General features: G+C 42.2%; 2 protein-coding genes and 1 non-coding gene across 4 annotated transcripts; 2 read left to right on the forward strand and 1 right to left on the reverse strand.

Moving 5' to 3' along the window:
* The first annotated feature begins 342 nt into the window (after positions 1-342).
* On the forward strand, positions 343-4,865 carry DEFB118 (defensin beta 118). Its single transcript, XM_054466866.1, has 2 exons — positions 343-400; positions 4,552-4,865. The coding sequence occupies exons 1-2, from the start codon at positions 343-345 to the stop codon at positions 4,863-4,865; spliced, it is 372 nt and encodes a 123-aa protein (XP_054322841.1).
* Positions 4,866-8,011: 3,146 nt separating this feature from the next.
* Positions 8,012-8,139, forward strand: LOC129022181 (small nucleolar RNA SNORA40). Its single transcript, XR_008496269.1, has one exon. It is a non-coding gene; the product is annotated as a small nucleolar RNA SNORA40 (small nucleolar RNA).
* Positions 8,140-8,854: 715 nt separating this feature from the next.
* DEFB119 (defensin beta 119) lies at positions 8,855-22,366 on the reverse strand. Of its 2 annotated transcripts, none has more exons than XM_054466863.2 (2): positions 22,139-22,366; positions 8,855-9,130 (listed from the first exon to the last, which is right to left on the reverse strand). In XM_054466863.2, exons 1-2 carry the CDS (start codon positions 22,197-22,199, stop codon positions 8,937-8,939), a joined length of 255 nt encoding a protein of 84 aa, XP_054322838.1. In that variant the 5' UTR covers positions 22,200-22,366; the 3' UTR covers positions 8,855-8,936. The 2 variants fall into 2 exon arrangements, with proteins under 2 accessions (XP_054322838.1, XP_054322839.1); XM_054466864.1 differs by lacking the exon at positions 8,855-9,130 and adding an exon at positions 19,730-20,901.
* Between the last annotated feature and the right edge of the window lie 1,142 nt (positions 22,367-23,508).

The raw sequence follows: 23,508 nt of genomic DNA on the forward strand, positions 1-23,508 counted from the left end.
GTGAGAGGGGCTGTGAAGAAGGGCTGAGCCCTAATGAGAGATTGGGGAAAGCTAGGGAAGATGTCCCAGTGTGAATCTTCCCTCTCCATTGCTCCAAGCACCTCCTCAAAACCTGTGACTTGTAACCCTCTGCATGCCCTCCCAGTGCCTGGATCAAATGCTCAGCCTGTGTGCCACACACTAGACTGATGTTATGCATGGATAAGCTCTTAGATATCTGGCTGGTTCTGTGCCCATCCCTCTGCCCCCACTGCAGAGAGGCCAATAAAACTCTTGTTCAGACTCACACTGCACACAGCATTCTGAACTCCTGGATCTACCGCCTCCTGTTTCCCAAGGACCATGAAACTCCTGCTGCTGGCTCTTCCTATGCTTGTGCTCCTACCCCAAGTGATCCCAGGTAATCAGAGTCAGGGAAGCTACAAAAATAGAGGTACAGTGGGTTCTGGCTCATGAAAATTCCAATGTGTCACGGTACCCCCCAACCTGGGCAGCTCCACAGCTCCCACACTGGGACTATGCTCCTGGCTGGGGTAAAACCTGGGAGTAAATCAAGTTATCCTCAATAGACAGGGGCAGTCCCACCATCCAGAGTTGTCTTTGGTTCTATATTCCAAGTTGCCGCCTAAGAAACTAGGGGAAAGCTAGGCTCACATCTGTTCTCTTTCCAGCTTGTGCCAGCTTTTGAAAATGATTCCCGCAACCCACTTTGCTATGTTTTCTTGGCCCTAAAAGTCCTGCTATAGCTGTAATGAGGTTCTTTTTGTTTTCTAATATTCTAGAATTTGGTGAACAGGTCAGAAAATATTGGTAGAGCTGTTACATGGAAGACAGAACTGGCTTTTCTTCTTCCTTCTACAGTGAAAAATCTAAGCTTTTCATAATCACTGCTTTCTTAAGTATATCTAAAGGCATGGCCAGAACTTTGAAATCACTGGTGAAGAGAGCCTGTTTCCCCTTTGTTTTATGTTTTTCAAGGTGCATTTCAAGGTATGATCGAACTTACATAAAAATGAATCTAAATATTTCTGTTTTATAATGAAGTAAGCACACTCCATGCATGGCTATTCAGCACTCTTTTTTTTTTTTTTAAAAAAAAAAAAAAGGAATCTCGATCTGTTGTCCAGGCTGGAGTGCAGTGGTGCAGTCTCAGCTCACTGCAACCTCTGCCTCCTGGGTTCAAGCAATTCTCCTGCCTCAGCCTCCCAAGTAGCTGGGATTACAGGCGTGCACCATCATGTCCGACTAACTCTTGTATTTTTAGTAGAGATGGGGTTTCACCATGTTTGCCAGGCTGGTCTCAAACTCCTGACCTCAGGTGATCCACCCACCTCGGCCTCCCAAAATGCTGGGATTACAAGTGTGAACCACTGCGCCCAGCCCTATGCAGCACTCTTCTTTCATTTATTATTTTGTGGCCATCTTTCCATGTCACCATCTAAAGATCTGCCTTATAGTTTGTAAAGTTGTATAGTTCTGCTGTAGGATAAGCCATATAAAGTCATATATAGTCATTTGAGACATTTCTTAATTTTCGAACAACACATCAATGAATATGCTTGTACAAACATCAATATATTTACATATTTGGACACGGGCTTAAATAGGATAGATTCCCAGAGGGCAAATAACCAAGTTAAATGTAAGTCTGGTGGGGGTGGGCAAGAAAATTAAAAATATATATTTGTTCCATTAATTCCTCTATTCCTCTGCCCTCGTTGCAGAGAGGCCAGTAACTCTTGTTCAGACTCCCACTGCACACAGCGTTCTGAACTGGCATTCAGGGTAGGGAAACAGGGAAACCTCTCCTGTTTCCCAGGGACCATGAAACTCCTGCTGCTGGCTCTTCCTATGCTTGTGTTCCTACCCCGAGGGATCTTGGGTAATCAGAAGTCAGTAATCAGAAGCTGTGTATCTTAAAGGACACTGCCAGCAGAAATTGCCAACTCTGGGGGTTTTTAGTAATTCTCTAATTACAATTCCAGACACAAACAGGAATAATTCTGTGTGATCCCTTTGAAAGCAATTGTGTCTGCTTTGAGTTCTAGTGGAGATATTGAGACTAGGAAAGAGACAGATGTGAAAGATTTCGTACATGCAATCCACAAGTTATAAAAACTCAGCATATGGGAAGTGAAGAAAATATTACATGATCTGGGGTTTCAAGTCTGAGTGATAAGAGCTATAAATTGGAGCCATCCTGTTAGAGCAAAGAGTTGAGACAATGAAAGAAGCATAAAGTCTTGATGCTTTATCTTAAAAAGCCCCTACATTTGAGAAAGAAGAATAGAAATCAGTGACATTTATAGGAACAGGGAGATCTCCCTACCTTCTCACCGAAAATACACAAGGGTTTTTCTATCACCATAATTCTTCAAGCACCCAGCTGATGAGTATAAAATAACCTCTTACTGTTGTGGTTGTTTTTTTGTATTTGTTTGTGTTTTGAAACAGAGTCTTGCTCTGTTGCCCAGACTGGTTGGTGTGCAGTGGCACCATCTCAGCTTGCTGCAACCTCTGCCTCGGGGGTTCAAGCAATTCCCCTGCCTCAGCCCCCCGAGTAGCTGGACTTACAGGCATGCACAACCACGCCTGGCTAATTTTTGTATTTTTAGTAGAGATGGGGTTTCAGCACGTTGGCCAGGCTAGTTTCAAACTCCTGACCTCAAGTGATCCACTCGCCTCAGCCTCCCTCGTGCTGTTGTTTTAATCTACATCTCTCTTATCATCCTGTGATCAAAAGTTCTGAATGACTTTCTTTCAAAGACCTGCAAGATTCTATGCGATCTCAACTCCCATTATATTTTCTCCAGTTACTCTCCACTTAACTCACTCTATACTCACCATAACTACCTTATTGTTTTTCAGAACCTTTGAGACAGGTCCTGCCTCTAAGCCTTTGCACTTGCCGCTTCCTCTGCCTGATATATACTCTGCCCCCACTTAGTCTCATAGCTCAGCTTTCTCGTTCATCTCAAACCTCAAGGGAAGTCTTTCACTATTTCCCATCACACACTTCCTAAACCCCTTCCCTGCTTCATTTCTCTCCATAATGCTTATCTTTTTTTGTATTTTCATAATGCTTATATTATGTATCCCACATAAAGTATGTTTTACTTTCTTCTCTTATTATCTATTTTTTTCTTTTTTGAGACAGCCTCGCTCTGTTGCCCAGGCTGAAGTGCAATGGCACTATCTCAACTCACCGCAGCCTCTGCCTCCCAGGTTCAAGTGTTTCTCCTGTCTCAGCCTCCTGAGTAGCTGGGACAATAGGCATGCGCCACCACACCTGGCTAATTTTTGTATTTTTGGACACACGCTTATTTTATACTTTGGGTTACAATTTTTTATTTTTTAAATTTCAGTAGCTTTAGGGGTACAAGTGGATTTTGGTTACGTAGATGAATTGTATAGTGGTAAAGCCTAAGATTTTAGTGCACCCATCACTGGAGTAGTGTACATTATACCCAATAGGTAGTTTTTCATCCCTCCCCCTCCTCTTACTCTCCCCCCTTCTGAGTCTCCAATGTCCATTATACCACTCTGTATGCCCTTGTGTACCCATAGCTTAGCTCCCACTTATAAGTGAGAACATGTGGTATTTGTTTTTCAATTCCTGAGTTACTTCACTTAAAATAATGGCCTCCAGTTCCATCCAAGTTGCTACAAAAGACATTATTTTGTTCCTTTTTATGGACGAGTAGTATTCCATGGTGTATATATACCACATTTTCTTTATTCACTCATCGGTTGATGGGCACTTACGTTGATTCCATATCTTTGCAGTTGTGAATTGTGCTGCAATAAACATATACTACGCAGATATATTTTATATACTCATGTGAATGTATACTTTGCAGTAGAATGGGATATGACCAATGCAAATAACTTAATCACACTTGTTGAAGTAGCAGCAAGATGTAGTTGTTGGAGTAGAAACAAGATATACTCTGGCCGGGCGCAGTGGCTTATGCCTGTAATCCCAGCACTTTAGGAGGCCGAAGCGGGTGGATCATGAGGTCAAGAGATCAAGACCATCCTGATCAACATGATGAAACCCCGTCTCCACTAAAAATACAAAAATTAGCTGGGTGTGGTGGCGCATGCCTGTAGTCCCAGCTACTCAGGAGGCTGAGGCAAGAGAATCGCTTGAACCAGGGAGGTGGTGGTTGCAGTGAGCTGAGATCATGCCACTGCACTCCAGCCTGGCGACAGAGTGAGACTCCATCTAAAAAAAAGAAAAAAAGAAAAAGATATACTTTCTTCACTCAGGTACCTTTACACGGGGCACAGGTAGCTTCATTGTAAGTGGACCCAATTCCTCATGACTAAAGTTTCTTTTCATTGATGGTAAGATTCATCCCACTTTCAGAATAGTTAAAAATTGGCAAATGGGAGGTTGAATATTTACCAGACCTGAGGTGGAAGTCTTGCAGCCGTCATCTAATTATGATCCACAGTGTGGATATAGGATGCCAGATATACAGTCATGCTAGTGAAATTGAGAGCATCAGTAACCCAAAATCAATGGTCTTTCCTTTTATTATTCAGCCTATAGTGGTGAAAAAAAATGCTGGAACAGATCAGGGCACTGCAGGAAACAATGCAAAGATGGAGAAGCAGTGAAAGATACATGCAAAAATCTTCGAGCTTGCTGCGTTCCATCCAATGAAGACCACAGGCGAGTTCCTACGACATCTCCCACACCCTTGAGTGACTCAACACGAGGAGTTATTGATGATATTTTAACAGTAAGGTTCACTACAGACTACTTTGAAGTAAGCAGCAAGAAAAATATGGTTGAAGAGTCTGAGGTGGGACAGGGAACGCAGACCTCTCTTCCAAATGTTCACCATAGCTCATGACTTCCTCTCGGCTGTCACTCACCCCTGTCCTCAGAGTGATAAACTAAGTCACATACAGATAAAGCACTGAGAACACCACAGTGACCCTCCCACCCCCTCACCAATATGTAATTCTATTAATAGAAACAGCTGTGTAAAGAAGTCTAAAATTTTCACTATTTCCAATGATAAACTCTTCAGTGCTCTCCTTGAAATGTCAAATTATTTCCACAACAAGTTATCACCTATTTTTAGTATTTCTTGTTTGCTAGTGACCTATACACAACTTCAATAGCTTAGTTAGCTATTCCAACAACAATTTTTTCATGTTTCGTTCTGTCTTCTCAACAGGTGTCTTAATGGCAGCATAAGTGGTCATGATCAAAATTCTAAATCTTTGCATCTGTGAGAGTAGCTACTGCTACACTAAAAGCTTTTTTTCTAGAACAGGAGACACTTCAGGTGAAGGCATTCATTCTCCTACTAACTAAGGCCTTGGAGCCAGGTTTTATCTCTCATTGTAGGAAATTGGCTGCCCCAGGTGTGAGCTATGAAGACTCCTTTTTGCCCCAGTGGCTTTGGGGTTGAAATAGAAGCTGTCGAAAAGCTTTTATGGCTCTGTAGACCCATCTCTTTGACCAAGCCTTGATCACACATGGACATCCAAGGGTAATCATGGACCCCCAATTGTGGGTGAAAGGATGGGTCATTTATCCACCTGATTACTGAGAGCTTTACTTGTCTCCCTCTGATAGCAAAAAAAAAAAAAAAAATCTTCACATCCTGTCCCATCCACATAACTCTACAACAGACTTCATTGTTACAAATTTTCCAATCTTGCTCTTTCCAAGTACCTAAACAACCAGCCAATCCATTACCAGCGTTCATGAATTACTATAGATCCATACCAAGCCTTCCTTCTACTGGAAGGATTTCCCTTAACCACTGTCTTTTGGGCCACTGCCACATCAGGCTGTAATGCAGCACTTCTGTCTGGTGCTAGCATGTCATGCAGACCATTCCACAAACCTGGCCTTGCTTTTTCCTCCTTTATTAACTAACCATAGGAACCCCTTATGATACCATTTGTGTGTGATGAAGAAGAGGCAATAAAGCAGGAATGGGTGCCATAGGCATCTGAACCACCTGCTTCTGCAGTTTATGCTTGCCAGACCTGCTAAGTTCCAATTTTGAACATATTACTTTCAACTAACATTGGAATTCTTCTTCACAGGTCTAATTGTATTATTCAAGGGGTTAGATAATACCTAATTCATGATGGGAAATTTCAGTCTCATTATTTTTTAAACTTATTATTCCTGATAACTCCGAAATTTGAAGTCTTTGAAAGTCTGAATCTCTAGACTGTGATTTCCGCTGACCTTAATTCATCGTGCCTTATTTCCTTGTGTGTTTTGTGATTTGGGGCTCTGGTCTGTTTATTTTCCTCAGAAGTTTAGTTGAGTAAACTAGTTGAGTCTTGAGTTAAAGGTCTACTCCTTTGTTTTCTTCTGTCTTTTTGGCACTGCTAGTCTGGGACAACTTTAAGTTTGATTTTTTTTTCATACAACCCATGTACTGTGAATTCAGGCTGAGAGACTTTATGAGATCTACCTTGAAGTTATAAATTTTCAGTGAAGATTTTTTTTCTATTTACTGAATACTTAGGTTCAAAATCAGCGATTTTCCTTGAAAATCTCTGGTGAAGGAAAAGGAATGTTGTATGTATCTGCTTTGTTTTTACACAGCATATGTAACACTTTAAGGACTGAGATTTATATAGGGATATCCTACTAGACTTATATTTTTTCAGATCCTAGTCACTGCCTTCTCTCCCCTGCTTACCCCCACCTTGGCCAAAGCCATGGAAACCAAAACTCAAGTTCACCTGATTCAGCAAGTACCTTTGTGACAAAAGCCAGCTTCAGTTACTGCCTTTGAAAGAGTGCCCACTGGCACTTGGTTTTTAATATTCTTTTTTTCTTTCTTTTTTTCTTTTATTTATTTTTATTTTTTGAGACAGAGTCTCCCTCTGTCACCGAGGCTAGAGGGCAATGGCGAGATCTCGGCTCACAGCAACCTCCACCTCCTGGGTTCAAGCGATTCTACTGCCTCAGCCTCCTGAGTAGCTGGGATTACAGGTGCACGCCACCACGCCTGGCTAATTTTGGCATTTTTAGTAGAAACAGGGTTTCACCATGTTGGTCAGGCTGGTCTCGAACTCCTGACCTCATGATCCACCCGCCTTGGCCTCCCAAAGTGCTGGGATTACGGGTGTGAGCCACTGCGCCCAGCCGGTTTTGATATTCTTGGCCTTACTTTCTTGCAAGGTTAAAGATGCTTTAAAAGTTTTGTTGTATATTTTAAGTAAGTTTTTTTCACTGTTTTCAGTAGGAGGATCAGCCTGGGTTCCTCAACCAGTACTCTTCCTGAAACAGAGGTCCAGAACCAACACTTTTGTCCAGATCATAAACTTTGTTATTGGGATGGGTGGCAGCACCAGAGGAAGGAGAAAAAAAGTTCATTATCAAAGGATGAAACTATCACTCAGTGTCTAAAACCAAAATGCTGAAATGATTGCTTTCTTAAGAACAGGAGAGCCATGCTGGTCCGTCATAAGCTCCTTCACCAGAGCGAAGTGTTGAACCTACACAGCATTTGGGGAACACATTTTGAGGGAGTTGTGTTGGTTACAGAGGTGGGAATTGGTTAATGACAATTTAGAAGTGTGTACACTGAAATGAATTCAAAGCTGATTGGCATAATCAAATCATAATGCTGTCACTGACAATTAGCTTTCAGAAGTGTGTTCACTGAAGCAAGTTGTTGTTGATCAATGAAAAAAGTTTAAAACAGTTCCAGGTATGTACTTATTATCGCGACCATAGGACTGTCAGCCTTTTCCTAGGAATGTGGAGAGTTTTTATTCTCAGAAGAGAAGAGTAACCCCAGAAGAATCCAATGAGACAAATAACAGAAGAGGAACCCCAAAAGATGATGGAAAAGGGGGAGCCTGAAAGTTAGGAAGAAAACAAAGAGTGAAATCACAGAACCCTAGGTAGTTAAGGTTTTCAAGGGGGGAATAACCTATAGTGGAAATGCTGCCTAGAGGCAGATTGAGACACAAGTTGAGGAACATTCTGAAACTTTCAAAAAGGAGGTCCAGCTACACTTGTTTATGTTTTTGTTTAACTTGTGGACAAAGATTTATAGACAGGTGCAAAAAATAAATCCTCTTTTGCAACCCAGAACTCATTGTTCAGTATGAGTTTTGATACATATAAGAAGGGATATTATGATGAAAAAAAAAAAGGAGGTCCACTGATGACCTTGGCCAGAGCCAGTTCCATAGCAAATAAGCACAAAGGCAAACTGTAATGAGTTGAGGAGAATCAGAGAAGTAGAGAAAGATAATGGGTTAAATACTACTCTACTTTTGACAGAATTTAGAACTGTTAGTGGGAGGTAAGACATAAAAAGTAAAATTAGAATTTTATATTAAAAAGCTGGTGTTAGTTGTCATTAGGGGCATAAGCCTCTTAGGTTTTGAAGAATTAGAGGACCTTAACTATCAACAACAACAGCATCCAATATTCAAAGACCTTCTGCAGTAACCACCAAACAGGCCCTTCAGCCTCACAGCTTGAAACCAACACAGCTTATTCCACATTACAGCAGCTCTGTTGGTTATAAAGTTTTTTCATGAACTAGGCCAAAGTTGTCTACAAGATCTCCACCTACTGTCCTATGTATCCATCCCACTGGTTAAAGACCCTCCCTGAGTTCTACATGGCACAGATTAAGTCATAAATCTGCCTAAACCCTTCAACCCTCCCTCATTCGATTCATTCTTCCCTCTTCCTCACTGGCTTGTCTAGCTTCTCTGTAATTGTTTCCCCAGTTTTCCAGCCTTCTTTCTCACAGGGCTCATCCAGAATGAGACAGACATTGTCACCATGCAAAGCCCAGTCTCTCACTATGATTTCCAGTGGACCAAAGACAGACAAGGGTAGCAGGTACATGAATTTTAGTGAGGGGGGTTGACAGCAGGTCTCTGTGCCCAGAGAGCTTGAGAATGGTAATCACCAGCACTCAAGGTAGTCTTGGCCACTGCTTCTCATAAGACCAGTCGGTATTTTCCTCTTTGCCGGAAATGCTTATCCTCATGTAGGACTGGAGGCAGCAGGACTGATAATTTCTGCAATACAGGTAGGGCTGTTCATTCCTTTTGCAAGAGGCCCTACAAATTCCACTGTTACCCATGCATCGAAGGATGTGGCGTTTGCCTGGCAAAAGAAAAAAAAACACAAATAGTTAATAGTTAATTCACCTAGGAGTGACATAAATCTGATAAGTCGGGAAGCATCATAAAAACCTAAAGGGGGAGCGGGGAGAAAACCTAAAGGACAATAGTGACTTCTACTTCCAGAAAAAAAAGAGTCAGTGTCTTTTTCTCTATTTGTCCTGCCAAGTTCGGTTTAAAACCCTGGGTGTATGTGTGTGTGTGTATGTGTGTGTGTGTGTGTACACTCTGAAAGGTAAAGTAAAGAAGAACAAGGCAGGGACCTCAGGACCTAAGGAAGGGCACAGCCATGAATTCCCTGGGTTTTCTTTTTGCCTCATCGATTCCAGACTTGTGCTGGAGAGACTGACAACCTGGAAACACAAACGAGTGCACACATAGAGTCCCAAGAAAAGTCTCCTCTCTCTAGCCAAAGAACCAGGAAAGGTCAACCTAGCAAGAAAGAACATTTTAGACAATAACCACTCCGTTCCAGGAAAAACCAAAGACAAAACTACACTCCCACTCATACATCCACCAAAGAAGGCTACGTGGAGAGCCTCAACTTCTGCCTTCTCCACGCCGTAAGGAGGTGTAACCTCCTAGAGTGGAACCCAAGTGGGGAGCGGGGACTATTATCACTGCTGGATGGTCACAAGGCCCATCACCACCATGCAGTGTCGATAAGAATCATGTGGGAAGAAGGCATGGGAAGTCCCACCTCGACTTCCCCTATCTGGTGGGAAGAAGGCATCCCTCCCTCCACTTCCCTGATGGGGTGGTGACAGAGGGGGCCTAGTGCAGAGTCAAGACTTTCACCACCACACAGTAGTAACAGGGCCACCACTCCCTGAGATGTGACTTGGAGGCCACACGGGGAACAGAACATCCCTCCCCATCCCAACCAAGGCAGTACCAGAGGAAATACACCTGGACTTCCACCCACCTGGCAGTGTCCAGGCAGCACCCCACTGTCCTCACCAGAGCTGTGTCAGAGGAGACAAGCCAACAAAGATCATTGAAATATGATCCAGCATCTCATAACATAATAATACCAAAAACATCCAGGTTCCAGCAAAAATTACTCATCGTACTGAAAACCAGGAAAATCTCAACTTTAATGAAAAAAAAGACAATCAACAGAACTGAGAGCCACCCAAGTTGTGTGCATCTATAGTTCATTCCTTTTACTTCTGAGTAATATTCGACAGTATAAATGTAGTACTGTCTGTTTAACCATGTGTCTGCTGAGGGCCATTTTGGTTGTTTCCAGGTCTATTAGGAGTTTGGGATTTTTTTCTTTAAGACCATGTGTTTCTTTATTTAACAACTTCTCCCCAAAAGGAAACGTTTTTGAAAATCCCTATCGTTTATAAATTAAAGAGGATCAACCTGATAATAGGTGAAATTTTCAATAAAAAGGAACATTTAAAAATACAATGGACTAAATAAAGATTTTTGTATACTGTTGCTTCTATCAATAATAAAATAAGTAACTTGGAACAAATACCTGGCAGACGAAAGGTGGACACTTTTTTTTTTTTTTTTTTAGACAGAGTCTTGCTCTGTTGCTTAGGTTGGAGTGCAGTGGTGCAATCTTTGCTCACTGCAACCTCCGCCTCCCAGGTTCAAGCGATTCTCATGCCTCAGCCTCCCACATAGCTAGGATTACAGGTGCACGCCACCACGCCCAGATAATTTTTGTATTTTTTAGTAGAGATGGGGTTTCACCATGTTGGCCAGGCTGCTCTCGAACTCCTGACCTCAAGTGATCCACCTGCCTCAGCCTCCCAAAGTCCACCGCACCCAGCCTGGACACATTTTTTCAATTTGTCAGAAGGCATTAAAAGACAGCATAATGGAGGATGAGTGGGCCTAAACTAAGAAAAAGTTTGGAAAATCACTATTTTTAATTTTAGCTGTTCTAATAAGTATGTAGTAGTGTCTCATTCTGGTCTTAATATGTATTTCCCTAATGGCTAATGATGTTGAACATCTTTTCAAATGCTTATTTGCTATCTGTATATCCTCTTCAGTGAAATGTCTTTTCATATCTTTTGTCCATTTCTAATTGGGTTGTTTATTACTGTTGAGTCTTTTTTTTTTTTTTTTTTTTGTAGAAGAAGTCTCACTTTATCACCAGGCTGGAGGGCAGTGGCGCGATCTCGGCTCATTGCAACCTCTGCCTCCCGGGTTCAAGCAATTCTCCTGTCTCAGTCTCCTAAGTAGCTGGGATTACAGGTGCATGCCCCCACACCCAGCTAATTTTTTTTTTCTCTGTCACCCAGGCTGGAGTGCAGTGGCAATATCTCGGCTCACTGCAAGCTCCACCTCCCGGGTTCACACCATTCTCCTGCCTCAGCCTCCCCAGTAGCTGGGACTACAGGCACCTGCCACCACGTCCGGCTAATTTTTTGTATTTTTAGTACAGATGGGGTTTCACCGTGTTAGCCAGGATGGCCTCCACCTCCTGACCTCGTGATCCGCCGCCTAGGCCTCCCAAAGTGCTGGGATTACAGGCATGAGCCACCATGCCCAGCAAATACTGTTGAGTCTTAAGAGTTGTTTCTATGTTCCAGATACAAGTTCTTTGTCAGATATATGGTTTGAAAATAATCTTGCCCTGTTGTAATTTGTCTTTTCAGCCATCCTCTTCACAGGGTGCTTCACAGAGTGAAAGTTTAAAATTTTGAGTAAGTCCAATTTATTGATTCTCTTCTTTTCTAGGTTGTTCCTTTGTATCTAAGACCTCTTCACCAAACACTTGATCTGAATGTTTTTTCCCATGCTTTCTTCTAGAAATTTTATAGTTTTACATTTTATATTTAAATATATAATCCTTTAAAAATAATTTTCTTTAGAGACGGGGTCTTGCTATGTTGCCTGGGCTGGAGTGCAGTGGCACAATCATAGCTCACTGTAACCTCAAACTCCTGAACTCAAGCGATCTTCCCACCTTAGCCTCTTGAGTAGCTGGGAACTAGAGGCACATGTCACCACACCCAGCTAATTTATTTTATTTTTGTAGAGATGGGATCTTGCTGTGTTGCCCAGGCTGGTCTGGAATTCCTGGGCTCAAGTGATCCTCCCGCCTCAGCACTCTGACTCACTGGGATTACATGTGTGAGCCACCATGCCTGGCTGTTATGATCCATTTTAAGTAAATATTTGTGAAAGGTGTGAGGTTTAGGTTTAGGTTTAGATTTTTTTTTTTTTTTTTGCCTGTAGATGTTCAACTGTTCCAGCATCATGTGTTGAAAAGGACCTTTCTTCCAATGAATTGCTTTTGCACCTCTGTCAAAAATCAGTTTGCTGTACTTCTATGAGGCTATTTCTGAGTTCCCTATTCTGTTCCATTGATTGATGTACCTGTCTCTCCACCAAGACCACACAATCTCAATTACTATTACTATATAATAAGTCTTAAAATCTGGTAAAATAATTCTTCCAACTTTATCCTTTTTCGAATTTGTTTTAGCTATTCTTATTCTTTTGCAGATTTTTCTTCGGGCAAGGTATAGACAGAATAATCTGGTCTATATCTACAAAAAATCTTGCTGGGATTTTGACATAAATGCATATGTCAATTTGAGGAGAATTAACATCTGTTATTTGAGTCTTACAAGATAGGAAGATGGTGTGTCTCCTCATTTATTTAGCTCTTATTTCTTTTATCAATATTCTATAGTTTTCAGCATACAATTTCTGTACATTGTTAGATGTACACTTAAGTGTTTTATTTTCTTGGAGTGACTTTGAATGGTATTATATTTTTAATTTCAGAGTGCACATGTTCATTGCTATTATATAGAAATACAATTGATTTGTGTAGTTTACCTTGTATCCTGGGGCCTTACTGAAACTACTTATTAGTTTTAGGTATTTTGCCTTTGCTTTTTGTTTTGTTTTGTTTGTAGATTTCTTAGGATTTTCTACATAAACCATTATGACATCTTCAAATAGACACCATTTTATTCCTTCCTGTCTAATCTGGATGCCTTTCATTTCCTTTTCTTCCATTAATGCAATGGCTAGAAATACTCAGAACTAAAAGGAATAAATTATTGATACACATAGTGTGGATGGATCTCAAGAGCGTAATGCTGCTTAGCTGGGCATGGTGCTCACGCCTGTAATCCCGGCACTTTTTGAGGCCAAGGCAGGAAGATCACTTGAGCTCAGGAGTTCGAGACCAGCCTGGGTGACATGGCGAAACCCATGTCTACAAAAAATAAAAAATTAGCCGCATGTGGTGGCACACATTTGTAGTCCCAGCTACTGGGGAGGCTAAGGTGGGAGGATCTCTTGAGCCCAGGAGGCAGGTTACAGTGAGCTAAGATCACACCACTGCACTCCAGCCTGGGTGACAGAGCCAGACCCTGTCTCAAAAAAAAAAAAGAGCATAATGCTGAGCCAAAAAAGAAATAGCCAATCACAAACTCTCACATATGATTCTATTTATACAACAATGTCAAGTGACGAAACTATAGAGATGGGAAAACAGATTAGTGGTTGCCAAGGGTTAAGCATAGTGACAGTGGGTGGGGATAGGGAGGAGGGCTGGTATGACTTTAAAGGAGCAACAGGTGGCAGATCTTCGTGGTGATGGAACAGTTCTGCAGCTTGGTCATGATGGTGGTTACATCTACACATGATGAAATGGCATAGAAGTATACACATATATTGGACCAATATCAGTTTCCTGGTTTTCATATTGTATTACAGTTATATAAAATCTAAGCATTGGAGAAATCTGGGTGAAGAGTACACAGGACCTCTCTCTTGTAACTTCCTATGAATCTACAATTATTTCAAAATAAAAAGTAAAAATGTCAATAAATAAAATAACCTAAGGGGCTATAGAGAGATTAAAAAAACAAAATCTAAAAAACAAGAATCCCTAGGTGACCAATCCCAGTTCCCATTTTACTTGTTGTGTATCCTGGGGTAAGTTTCTGCACCTCTCTGTTCTACCCTTTTTCTCATATGTATAGTGTAGACTGGAAAAATACCTAACCCCTAAAATTTTGAGGATTAGTGGCTGAATACATAGAAAGCAATAAGGGACTGACACATAGTAAGAACTAAATGAATGTTAACTATTATTGTTGTTTTAAATTATCATTTGAGCAAGACCCAGAAACTCCTCTGCATCCTTGCTAACCCTGCCAGCCAGAACCACGTAGACCTAACACAGTGGTCCTCTGCTCCCTCCAGCCCAGAAAGTTCTCCACCCAGATTCCTGGAACCTGGAGTCAGCCGTTTGTGCCCCCACCAGATCCACTCATGCTTTCACTTGTGAATTCATTATTCATATTCAAGAAACATTCACTAAATCGCATTCGTGCCCAGCACTGGGCTTAACATCAGGCATGCAGATGTAAATAAAATATCATCTCAGTCCCTAAGGATTTCCACCTAATATGTGTGTGTTTTGGGGGATTGATGGAAAGGGGACAATAATTCAAATAATTACACAATAACATAATACGTGTCATAACTCCTTAAGAGTGACAGTTTGTGAAGCCAATTAGAACTCAGTTTGGAGAAAGAGTGATAACCTAGAAAAGGGACATCAAATTCTCCACAGCCTTTAAAGAGCCAGTAAACAAAGAAGGAAATGTTGAGTGCTGAGGGAAAGGTTCAAGCTAGAATTGTATATGTAGCTAAAATTTTCTTAACCGATGATATGGTTTGGCTGTGGCCCCACTCAAATCTCGTCTTAAATTGTAGCTCCCATAATCCCCACAGATCATGGGAGGGACCCGGTGGGAGGTAACTGAATCATGGGAGTAGGTTTTTCCTGCGCTGTTCTTGTGATAGTGAATAAGTCTCATGAGATCTGGCCAGGCGCGGTGGCTCATGCCTGTAATCCTAGCACTTTGGGAGGCCGAGGTGGACGGGACTCTTCAGGCCAGGAGTTCGAACAAGCCTGGCCAACGTGGTGAAACCTTGTCTCTACTAAAAAATACAAAAGTTAGCCAGGCATAGTGGTGCACATCTATAATCCCAGCTACTTGGGAGGCTGAGGCAGGAGAATCGCTTGAGCCTGGCTACAGTGAGCCAAGACCGTGCCACTGCACTCCAGCCTGGGCAACAGAACAAGACTCTGTCTAAAAAAAAAAAAAGGCCGGGTATGGTGGCTCACGCCTGTAATCCTAGCACTTTGGGAGGCCGAGGCGGGCAGATCACGAGATCAGGAGATCGAGACCATCCTGGCTAACACGGTGAAACCCCATCTCTACTAAAAATACAAAGGTTAGCCGGGCATGGTGGCGGGCGCCTGTAGTCCCAGCTACTCGGGAGGCTGAGGCAGAAGAATGGCGTGAACCCGGGAGGCGGATCTTGCAGTGAGCCGAGATCCCGCCACTGCACTGCAGCCTGGGCGACAGAGCAAGACTCCATCTCGAAAATAAATAAATAAACAAAGTCCAGCAAGATCTGATGGTTTTATAAAGGGCAGTTCCCCCGCACACACTCTTTTGCCTGCCGTCATGTAAAATGCGCCTTTGCTTCTCTGCCTTCTGCCATGACTGTGAGACCTCCCAGCCATGGGAAACCGTGAATCATTAAACCTCTTTTTCTTTATAAATTACCCAGTCTTGGGTATTTCTTCATAGCGGTATGAAAATGGACAAATACAATAGATAAGGATACATTTAGATCTTTTCAAAAATAAACCCACTGAGAGACTTGATTACCAACAGGAGCTTCTTAAGAGTAAATTACAAGGGTTTAAAAATATAATTCCATAGAATGAATAAGATCTGGTATTTGATAGCATAACAGGATGGCTGCAGTTCACAATAATTTATCGTACATTTTAAAATAACTAAAAGAGTATAATTGGATTTTATGTAATACAAAGAAAAGTGCTTGAGGTAATGGATACCCCATTTACACTGATGTGATCAGTATACACTGAATTCCTGTATCAAACTATTTCATGTGCCCCGTAAATATATACACCTACTATGTATCACAAAAATTAAAAATAAAACAATTTTTAAGATAAAAAAATTCACCAAAAACAAAAAAGTAAACTATAAGAAGAAAGAAAAGAGTTCTTATATGAAGATCTGAGAATCAAAGTGAAGGAATAATAGATATGGTATGAGAAATCAAATCATAGTGGATAAGAGGTGAGTCACAACCACACTATAAAACATTAAGTTTAAGCAGATATCTGCAATTTGAAAATTGGAATTTGGAAAAAGTGTCCTCTAGTCTACAAGTGTGCTAATTAGGATCAGCTGAGATCCCTCCACTCTGACATTATCCTCCCTAAATACATGAAATGTAGACTTTTAACACAAATTTTTAAAAATTTTTTCTAATGTTCAGAGACAGTTTTTCCACTGTTTACATTTCACTTGATGTGGGTGGTAAGAACAATAATGATCATTATCATTCTTTTCTTTTTGTTTTCAACCTAACCTGAGTCAATTCTCTCTGCCTTCTATTTTTGTAAAATACAGACACCAGAAGGCACCATCCCAACTGAATTTAGACAATGTTATTGTAAATTTCAAAAACAAAAGAAAATAAAACTGAAAAAAAAAAAGCTACTGCTCTCACCTTAATCAGAATGAATGTGAATCCACAATACAATTAACAAACATTTCTGCCTTAGACCCCAGGAATACAAATTAACAAACTGCTAGACAAGACTATTATTCTGCTAGATGGAGAGTGAAGAAAGTCTAAAAGAGGCAAGGAATGATATCACCTCAAGCCTCACTGTTTTCTCAACTTAAAAATCCTTTTTCTACTCCAGATCTCTACTCAGGCCTCATTTTAGGATTCTCTGAGAATTGTTCCTTTCTCGTAGAATGCCCAGAATCAAGTTATAATCCAATGTCTGCCATTACTCAGTGGCAGTTTAGTACCTACTTTGTATCAAAGAAACAAGACAGATAACAAAAGACAAAAAAAAAAAAAACTCAGTTTGATTCCCTGCTCTATCTTAATACTGCTTGACTTGGGCTAATTATATCACTTCTCTGGACCTCAGTTTCCTAATAAGTAAGATAGGGATAATAAGAGGATTGTTGTAAGAATGGAATGACACACAGCAAGGGTCAATGAGAACTATTATTATAACTATTATAATTATTAAGAAATAATGACACAGGTTTGGGTGTGGTGGCTCATGACTGTAATCCCAGTACTTTGGGAGGCTGAGGCAGGTGGATCACTTGAGCCCAGGAGTTTGAGAGCAGACTGGGCAACATAGTAAGACCCTGCCTCTAAAAAAACAAATAGAAAAATTAGCCAGGCATGGTAGCGCACACGTGTAGTCCCAGCTACTCAGGAGGCTGAGGTGGGAGGATTGCTTGGGCCTAGGAGGGTTAGGTTACAGTGAGTCATGATCGCACCACTGCACTCCATCCTAGGCAACCAAGCAAGACCCTGTCTCAAAAAAAAAAAAAGAGAGACAGATAGTGAGACAGAGTTATGTGAAGACTTTCATGGGTAGGAGCATCAACTGAGCTATGAAGGATGAGAAGGCGTTCATCACAGAGGTGAGCTGAGTGTTGGGGACCAGCCGGAGGGAGCCATGAACAAACGCAATGTGGGGGGCAGGAGACGATGGCGAGAGGGTTGCAGTGGCTGAAGAGAAGGTCTGTGAGGGACAGTCATGGGAGATGAAACCGGGTCACCATGTGAAGTCTTTGAATGTCTGGACCCTGGGTGGTGATGAGCAAAGGAAGAAATCTAAGCAGGAGAATGACATAGAGAAGTTTCCTACCAAGAATCCCTCTAATAATAGAGATTAATGCAGAGAAAACCTGGGGGCAGGGAGACCAGTGAGGAACAATTTTTGATGGTCTCACCCCGGGCGTCGGGGCACAGGTAGCTCTCATGGGCAGCCTAAGTGTCCCAGCTCCCAGAGACGCAGCAAAACTGTGAAAAGATTATGCAGCTCCTGCCTCTGAAGTGGGCTGAAAAATAGGTTGTGAACCTAAGTATGCATCAACAGATGAACGGATAAAGAAAGTTTGTATAAACAGTGGAATACTATTCGGCCTCAAAAAAAGCATGAAGTTCTGTCATTTGTGGCAACATAGATCAGCATGATGTTAAGTGAAATAAACCAGAGACAGAAAGATAAATAATACTTGTTCTCACTCATATGTGGAAGCTTAAAAATGTGGATCTCATTGAAGTAGAGAGTTAAATTGTGTTTATCAGAGACTGGAAAGGGTAAGCGGGAAGGGAGAATAGGAAGAGTCTGGTTAAACCGATACAAAATCACAGCTAGATAGGAGGAATAAGTTCCAGTGTTCCATAGCTCTGTAGGGTGACTGCAGTTAACAGTCATTTATTGCGTATTTTCTTTTTTTTTTTTTTTTTTTTTGAGACAGAGCCTTCCTCTATTGCTCAGGCTAGAGTGCAGTGGTGCAAACTCAGCTCACTGCAACCTCCGCCTCCCAGGTTCAAGTGATTCTCCTGCCTCAGCCTCCCAAGTAGCTGGAATTGCAGCCACCATGCCTGGTTCAATTTTTATATTTAGTAGAGACAGGGTTTCACCATGTTGATCAGGCTGGTCTCAAACTCCTGACCTCGTGGTGATCCACCCGCCTCGGCCTCCCAAAGTGCTGGGATTACAGGGGTGAGCCACCGCACCCAGCCTATTGTGTATTTTCAGTTAGCTAGAAAGAAGACTTTGCATGTTCCCAATACAAAGAAATGATAAATGTTTGAGGTGACGGATATGCTAATTACCCTGATTTGATGGTTACACTTTCTATACGTCTATTGAACTATCACACTGTACACCATAAATATGTGCAATTATTATTTGTGAATTAAAAATAATTTTTTAAAGGAAATGGATTATCAGCCAGAGCAGGAACCAATACCAGGCACAACCCTAACATTTGCAGGTCCTGAGGCAAGAAGGCAAATGAAGGCTACTGTGTCGTGTCCTTTGTCTGCATACTCACATGTTGTAATCAAGCTAATAAACAGAATACGTAAAATATATCTATCCTCATTTACGAGATAGCCCTTCATAATGACCTGAAAGGTCAGGTTTGAATTTATAATTCTCTGATTCCTCAGAACTCCATGCAGGAACATGGCATTCCGAGGGAAGCCTGCCCAGCCCACAGCTCACCCCTCTTCTCACCCATCCTTAGCTCTGCCCACAGATCCTGCAAACAAGAGCATCCCTTGATGCTTCTCCTGCCTAGGGGTCAGCACCCAGTGGGCCCCACCCTCCAGGGAGGGACCTTGAGGAAAGGCCCCTGCGGCTCCTTGAAGCAGGCACAAGGTTTCTCTGGGCAGGCAATCCCAGGACCCAGCTACTCAAAGCATGGCCCAGAAAGGGAGGAGGGCAGGCAGAGGCTCCTCATGGGCATATTCCCCTTGTCCCCAGCAACTCCTCACCCCATGAGGAGGGACTTAGCCAGAGGAGGGGCCCCTCTTTCCAGAGTCTAAGAGCAGAAATATTGAGCTGAGAGCAAATAGTCTTCCTGGATGATAATGAACTCCTTCTGTCTGTCTCTATGCCATGAACCATGCTTTACCGAGCACTCTTGGTCCCTGGCCTCACTGCAGAGGACACAGTTCAGGGTGAACAACTAACTGTGTTGGTTAAATAGGGCCCAGAGAATAGGACTTGAGATAATAAAGCCTGGGAAGACACCCAGATTCTCTAGATTCCCAATCAGGATTCTTAAATGTTCCCCACGAGTGAGTCTTCTCCCCGGCTGAAGTACCAATTCAAATGAGACAGGCTTCTGTCTCCCTCAGAGTCTAACACAGTTGGAAGGCACACAGCTCATATTTCATAAATCCTTGAATAAATCAATGAACAATAGCTGATGACATTTGTTGAGTGCTTACCTTTGCATTATTATGTCATTTCATCCTTACTGCAATCCTCAAATAGATTCTACTATTACTCTAATTTACAGAAGAGGAAGATGAAGCTCTGAAAGGTTTATATGCAGAGTCTGCCAGTAGTAAGTGGCAGAGCTGTGGTGAATATGAATGAATGAATCGATGAAAGAATGGAAAAAATGAATAATGAACAAATTCATATATAAATAAGCAAATCAAGTGCTTTATCTTTTTTTAGTACTTAGACACCTTCTAACTCCTGGGGCTGGGCCTCTTGAGCACCAGAAAGCATCAGCTGGTTTCTCTAGAACCCCAAAGATTTGGGTTATATTCAGCCCCATCCACCCTCAGCCCATTCACTCTCAAGATGGACCAACTCTCCCAGCCTAAGGATTCTCCAACTCTCCAGGCATCTGCTATGCCTTTAAATCTCTCAGCTCCCACCATGTTCTCCCCAGTCCACTCCTGACTCAATAGCTTCTCCTGCAGCTGGTAGATGCAGCTGGTAGATGGGGAATCATCTTCAAGACTGTAATGATCACACCATCGCTATGACCCAGCCCTAGTGACTTCTCTCGACTACCTCTTCACCTCCCCCTGCCATCCCCCCACCCTCAATCCATTTGAAGTATCATTCCTTATGATTGACAGACACCAGAAACAAATTTGTGAGTTTTAATGAAATGTGGACCCTAAGCAACCTGAAACAAAGTCATTTCTATCTATTAGTTATATTTCTTTTCGCTTTTGGAGCTGTTGTGGGCATCTGAGGAGTGGTCCAGCCAAGGATTCCATGAATTGTTACTGGTTGGATTGTTAAATAATGACTAGGAACACAGCACCGTTTACGATTTCGGCAGCGTATGATGCTGTCTTCACCATCTTTGCACAACAACCGGCAGTGTCCATCCATCCAACATTCTACTTTGGGGCATACGAACAACAATTAAGCAGATGTTAGTATCCCTCAAGTGGAGAGAAAAGAGAAGGCAGAGGAGGAACAGGAGTACAGGGAAGAAGAGAAGAAAGCCAGCTGAGTGAGTAATGCTAGACCCAGTCCCAGGAAAAGAGAGAAGAGACCTTGAGAGGGAAGAGAACTGAGACAATGATTCCAACTGAGAACTCCGAAGTTTTTGGGAGAGCCTTTTTTGGACTTCTCACCCTTCTGTCTTCCTATCCCCCAACTTCCTACTCCTTACTTTGGAATCAACTGAAGCTAATTAATGTCCCACCTAGCAGAGCTAGGAATGAAGGGAAAAGGAGATGATCACCTGTAATATTAGGGAACAAAGAGGATTCACTCACATTACACAGACACTGTTTCTTATCAATAGCCTGACCCTATTTAACATAAGCCCAACAATCCTCAGCTCCAGCCGCATCCCAATCTCCAATCTTCCTTGAGCCTATATTAACCCAATTCAAACTCAAACTCATTCAGGCCTACCTTAATTAGAACTCCCAGCCTTACTCAACTCAATGCCCCCAAGCCCCAACTCCAAGTCAAACCCTAATCTAATCTAATCTAATCCAATCTAATCTAATCTAATCTAATCTAATCTAATCTAATCTAACCTTGATCTAATCAAGTCACTAACCTCAATTCCCAGCAGTATCCCATCAACAAGCTAAACCCAAACACCCTGCAGCATCCAGCACCGACTCCCAGCCTCAGCCCAAGCCCCAGACTAATCCCCAACACCAGCTCCACTCAACCCCAAATCCCCTCCTGTCTCCAACTCTGCCCTAAACCATCAGGGAAGCCCAGCTCCTCACCTCCGGCTCATCCTAATATTCCTTCTATCACTCCAATCCCAAGGTTTTTCCTCCACATCACAACGCACCCCAACCTCCACTCTAGTCTCCCGAAGTCCTCAACAAGTCCCCAACCTGCACCCACGCTTTGTCCCTCAAACCTCTCCCAAGCTCCCACCAGGATACCACCCTGGCCCTCAAGCGTCAGATGCTCCAAACATCTATCATCCCACCACTCTGGCAAAAAAGAATGAGAGAGAGATATGAACTTGAGATGATCCTGGGGAAACCTCCCAAAGCTGCGGGAGAGAAGGAAAGGCTTCAGATGATGCCCACAGTGAGAGGGAAGGGAAAGACGGGAAGCCCATGACCAGGAGCCCAGACCCCCGAGGGAGGCTCACGTTACCTGATATCACTGGTTCTTCTATGACCAGAAGGATGGCAAGAAACAGGTAAAGAAGTTTCATGGCTGGCAGACCTGAGAGGAGGAGGCGGCTGAGCTGCAGAGGAAGGAAATAGGGTTCCCTGCAGCAGGGCAGAGATGAGCTTTGCTTTTATCAGCAGGGCTGTGGGCAGTGAATTAGAACAGGAGGGGATTTATATGAGGTCATCCAGGCCAAAGGACAGTGTGTAGCAGATGTCTCAGCAAAGCACAAGATGAGAGTGTGGGAAACTGGCCAGTACAAGTGCCAGTAAAGGGACAGGCCAATTAAAGCCATTTGGCCTGTGAGACCCACAAAGGAATTAATTAATACATAATAAATACATATCAAGAAATATTTAACTTAAAAATTACTTTGCATTTCTCTGATAAATAGTAAGAACATTTATTCAACACATGTATTTGTCTCTTTATTTCTTCCTTTTGAATTATTTAGTCAGATATCTGGACAATTCTACTGGGGTGTTGTTGGGTACTTGCTGATTTGCAAGAGCTCTTCGGTGCTGTTATTATATTAACTGTCTTGTCATGCTTGGTGACAATATTGTTCCCCATGATTATGTTCTGTTTTAAAGTATATTTTTTGCCTATAAATGTTTAAAACATATTTAAATCTTAAAAACTAAATTAAACAGGCCGGGCGTGGTGGCTCACACCTGTAATCCCAGCAGTTTGGGAGGAGAAGATGGGGAGATCACAAGGACAGGAGTTCGAGACCAGCCTGGCCAACATGGTGAAACCCCGTCTCTACTAAAAATACAAAAATTAGCCAGGCGCCTGTAATCCCAGCTACTAGGGAGGCTGAGGCAGGAGAATTGCTTGAACCTGGGAGGCAGAGGTTGCAGTGAGCTGAGATCACGCTATTGCACTCCAGCCTAGGTGACAGAGCAAAACTCCATTTCGAAAATAAAAATAAAAAAATTTTTTAAAATAAATGAGAATTACTTATTCTCAGCTTTCTAACAGAAGGATACACATGTGTCTCAGCTTTCTAACAGAAAGATACACGTGTGTAATGTCTTTCGGAACTTTGAACTTGCCAATCTTGTTTCCAGTTCAGGGCCTTAGCAGTTGTCATCTGTTCTCCTTATAAAGTTCTTTCTCCAAAACTTCCCATGAAAATCTCCTGCTCATCATTCCATATCATCCCAACTGTCACCTCCTTGTAGAGGCTTTCCCTGGCCACCTTAGATAACAGTAATTCCAACCTGCAGTCACTCTGGACTGTAATAACTTGGTTTATGATCTTCATATATGTATCTATTCTTTTAAATTTTATTTTACATGTTTGATCTTTGTCTCTCCACTTAGAATGTCAGAAACCTGGCTTATAA

This window comes from Pongo pygmaeus, chromosome 21 (assembly GCF_028885625.2).
Source record: "Pongo pygmaeus isolate AG05252 chromosome 21, NHGRI_mPonPyg2-v2.0_pri, whole genome shotgun sequence".
Taxonomy (NCBI): Eukaryota; Metazoa; Chordata; class Mammalia; order Primates; family Hominidae; genus Pongo; species Pongo pygmaeus.

Coding starts and splice junctions, on each gene's coding strand:
- DEFB118 (XM_054466866.1), top strand. CDS start 343: ATGAAACTCCTGCTGCTGGCTCTTCCTATGCTTGTGCTCCTACCCCAA. Junction 401..4,551: donor CCTACCCCAAGTGATCCCAG/GTAATCAGAGTC, acceptor TTTATTATTCAG/CCTATAGTGGTGAAAAAAAA.
- DEFB119 (XM_054466864.1), bottom strand. CDS start 22,199: ATGAAACTTCTTTACCTGTTTCTTGCCATCCTTCTGGTCATAGAAGAA. Junction 20,902..22,138: donor AGAAGAACCAGTGATATCAG/GTAACGTGAGCC, acceptor TATGCCCCAAAG/TAGAATGTTGGATGGATGGA.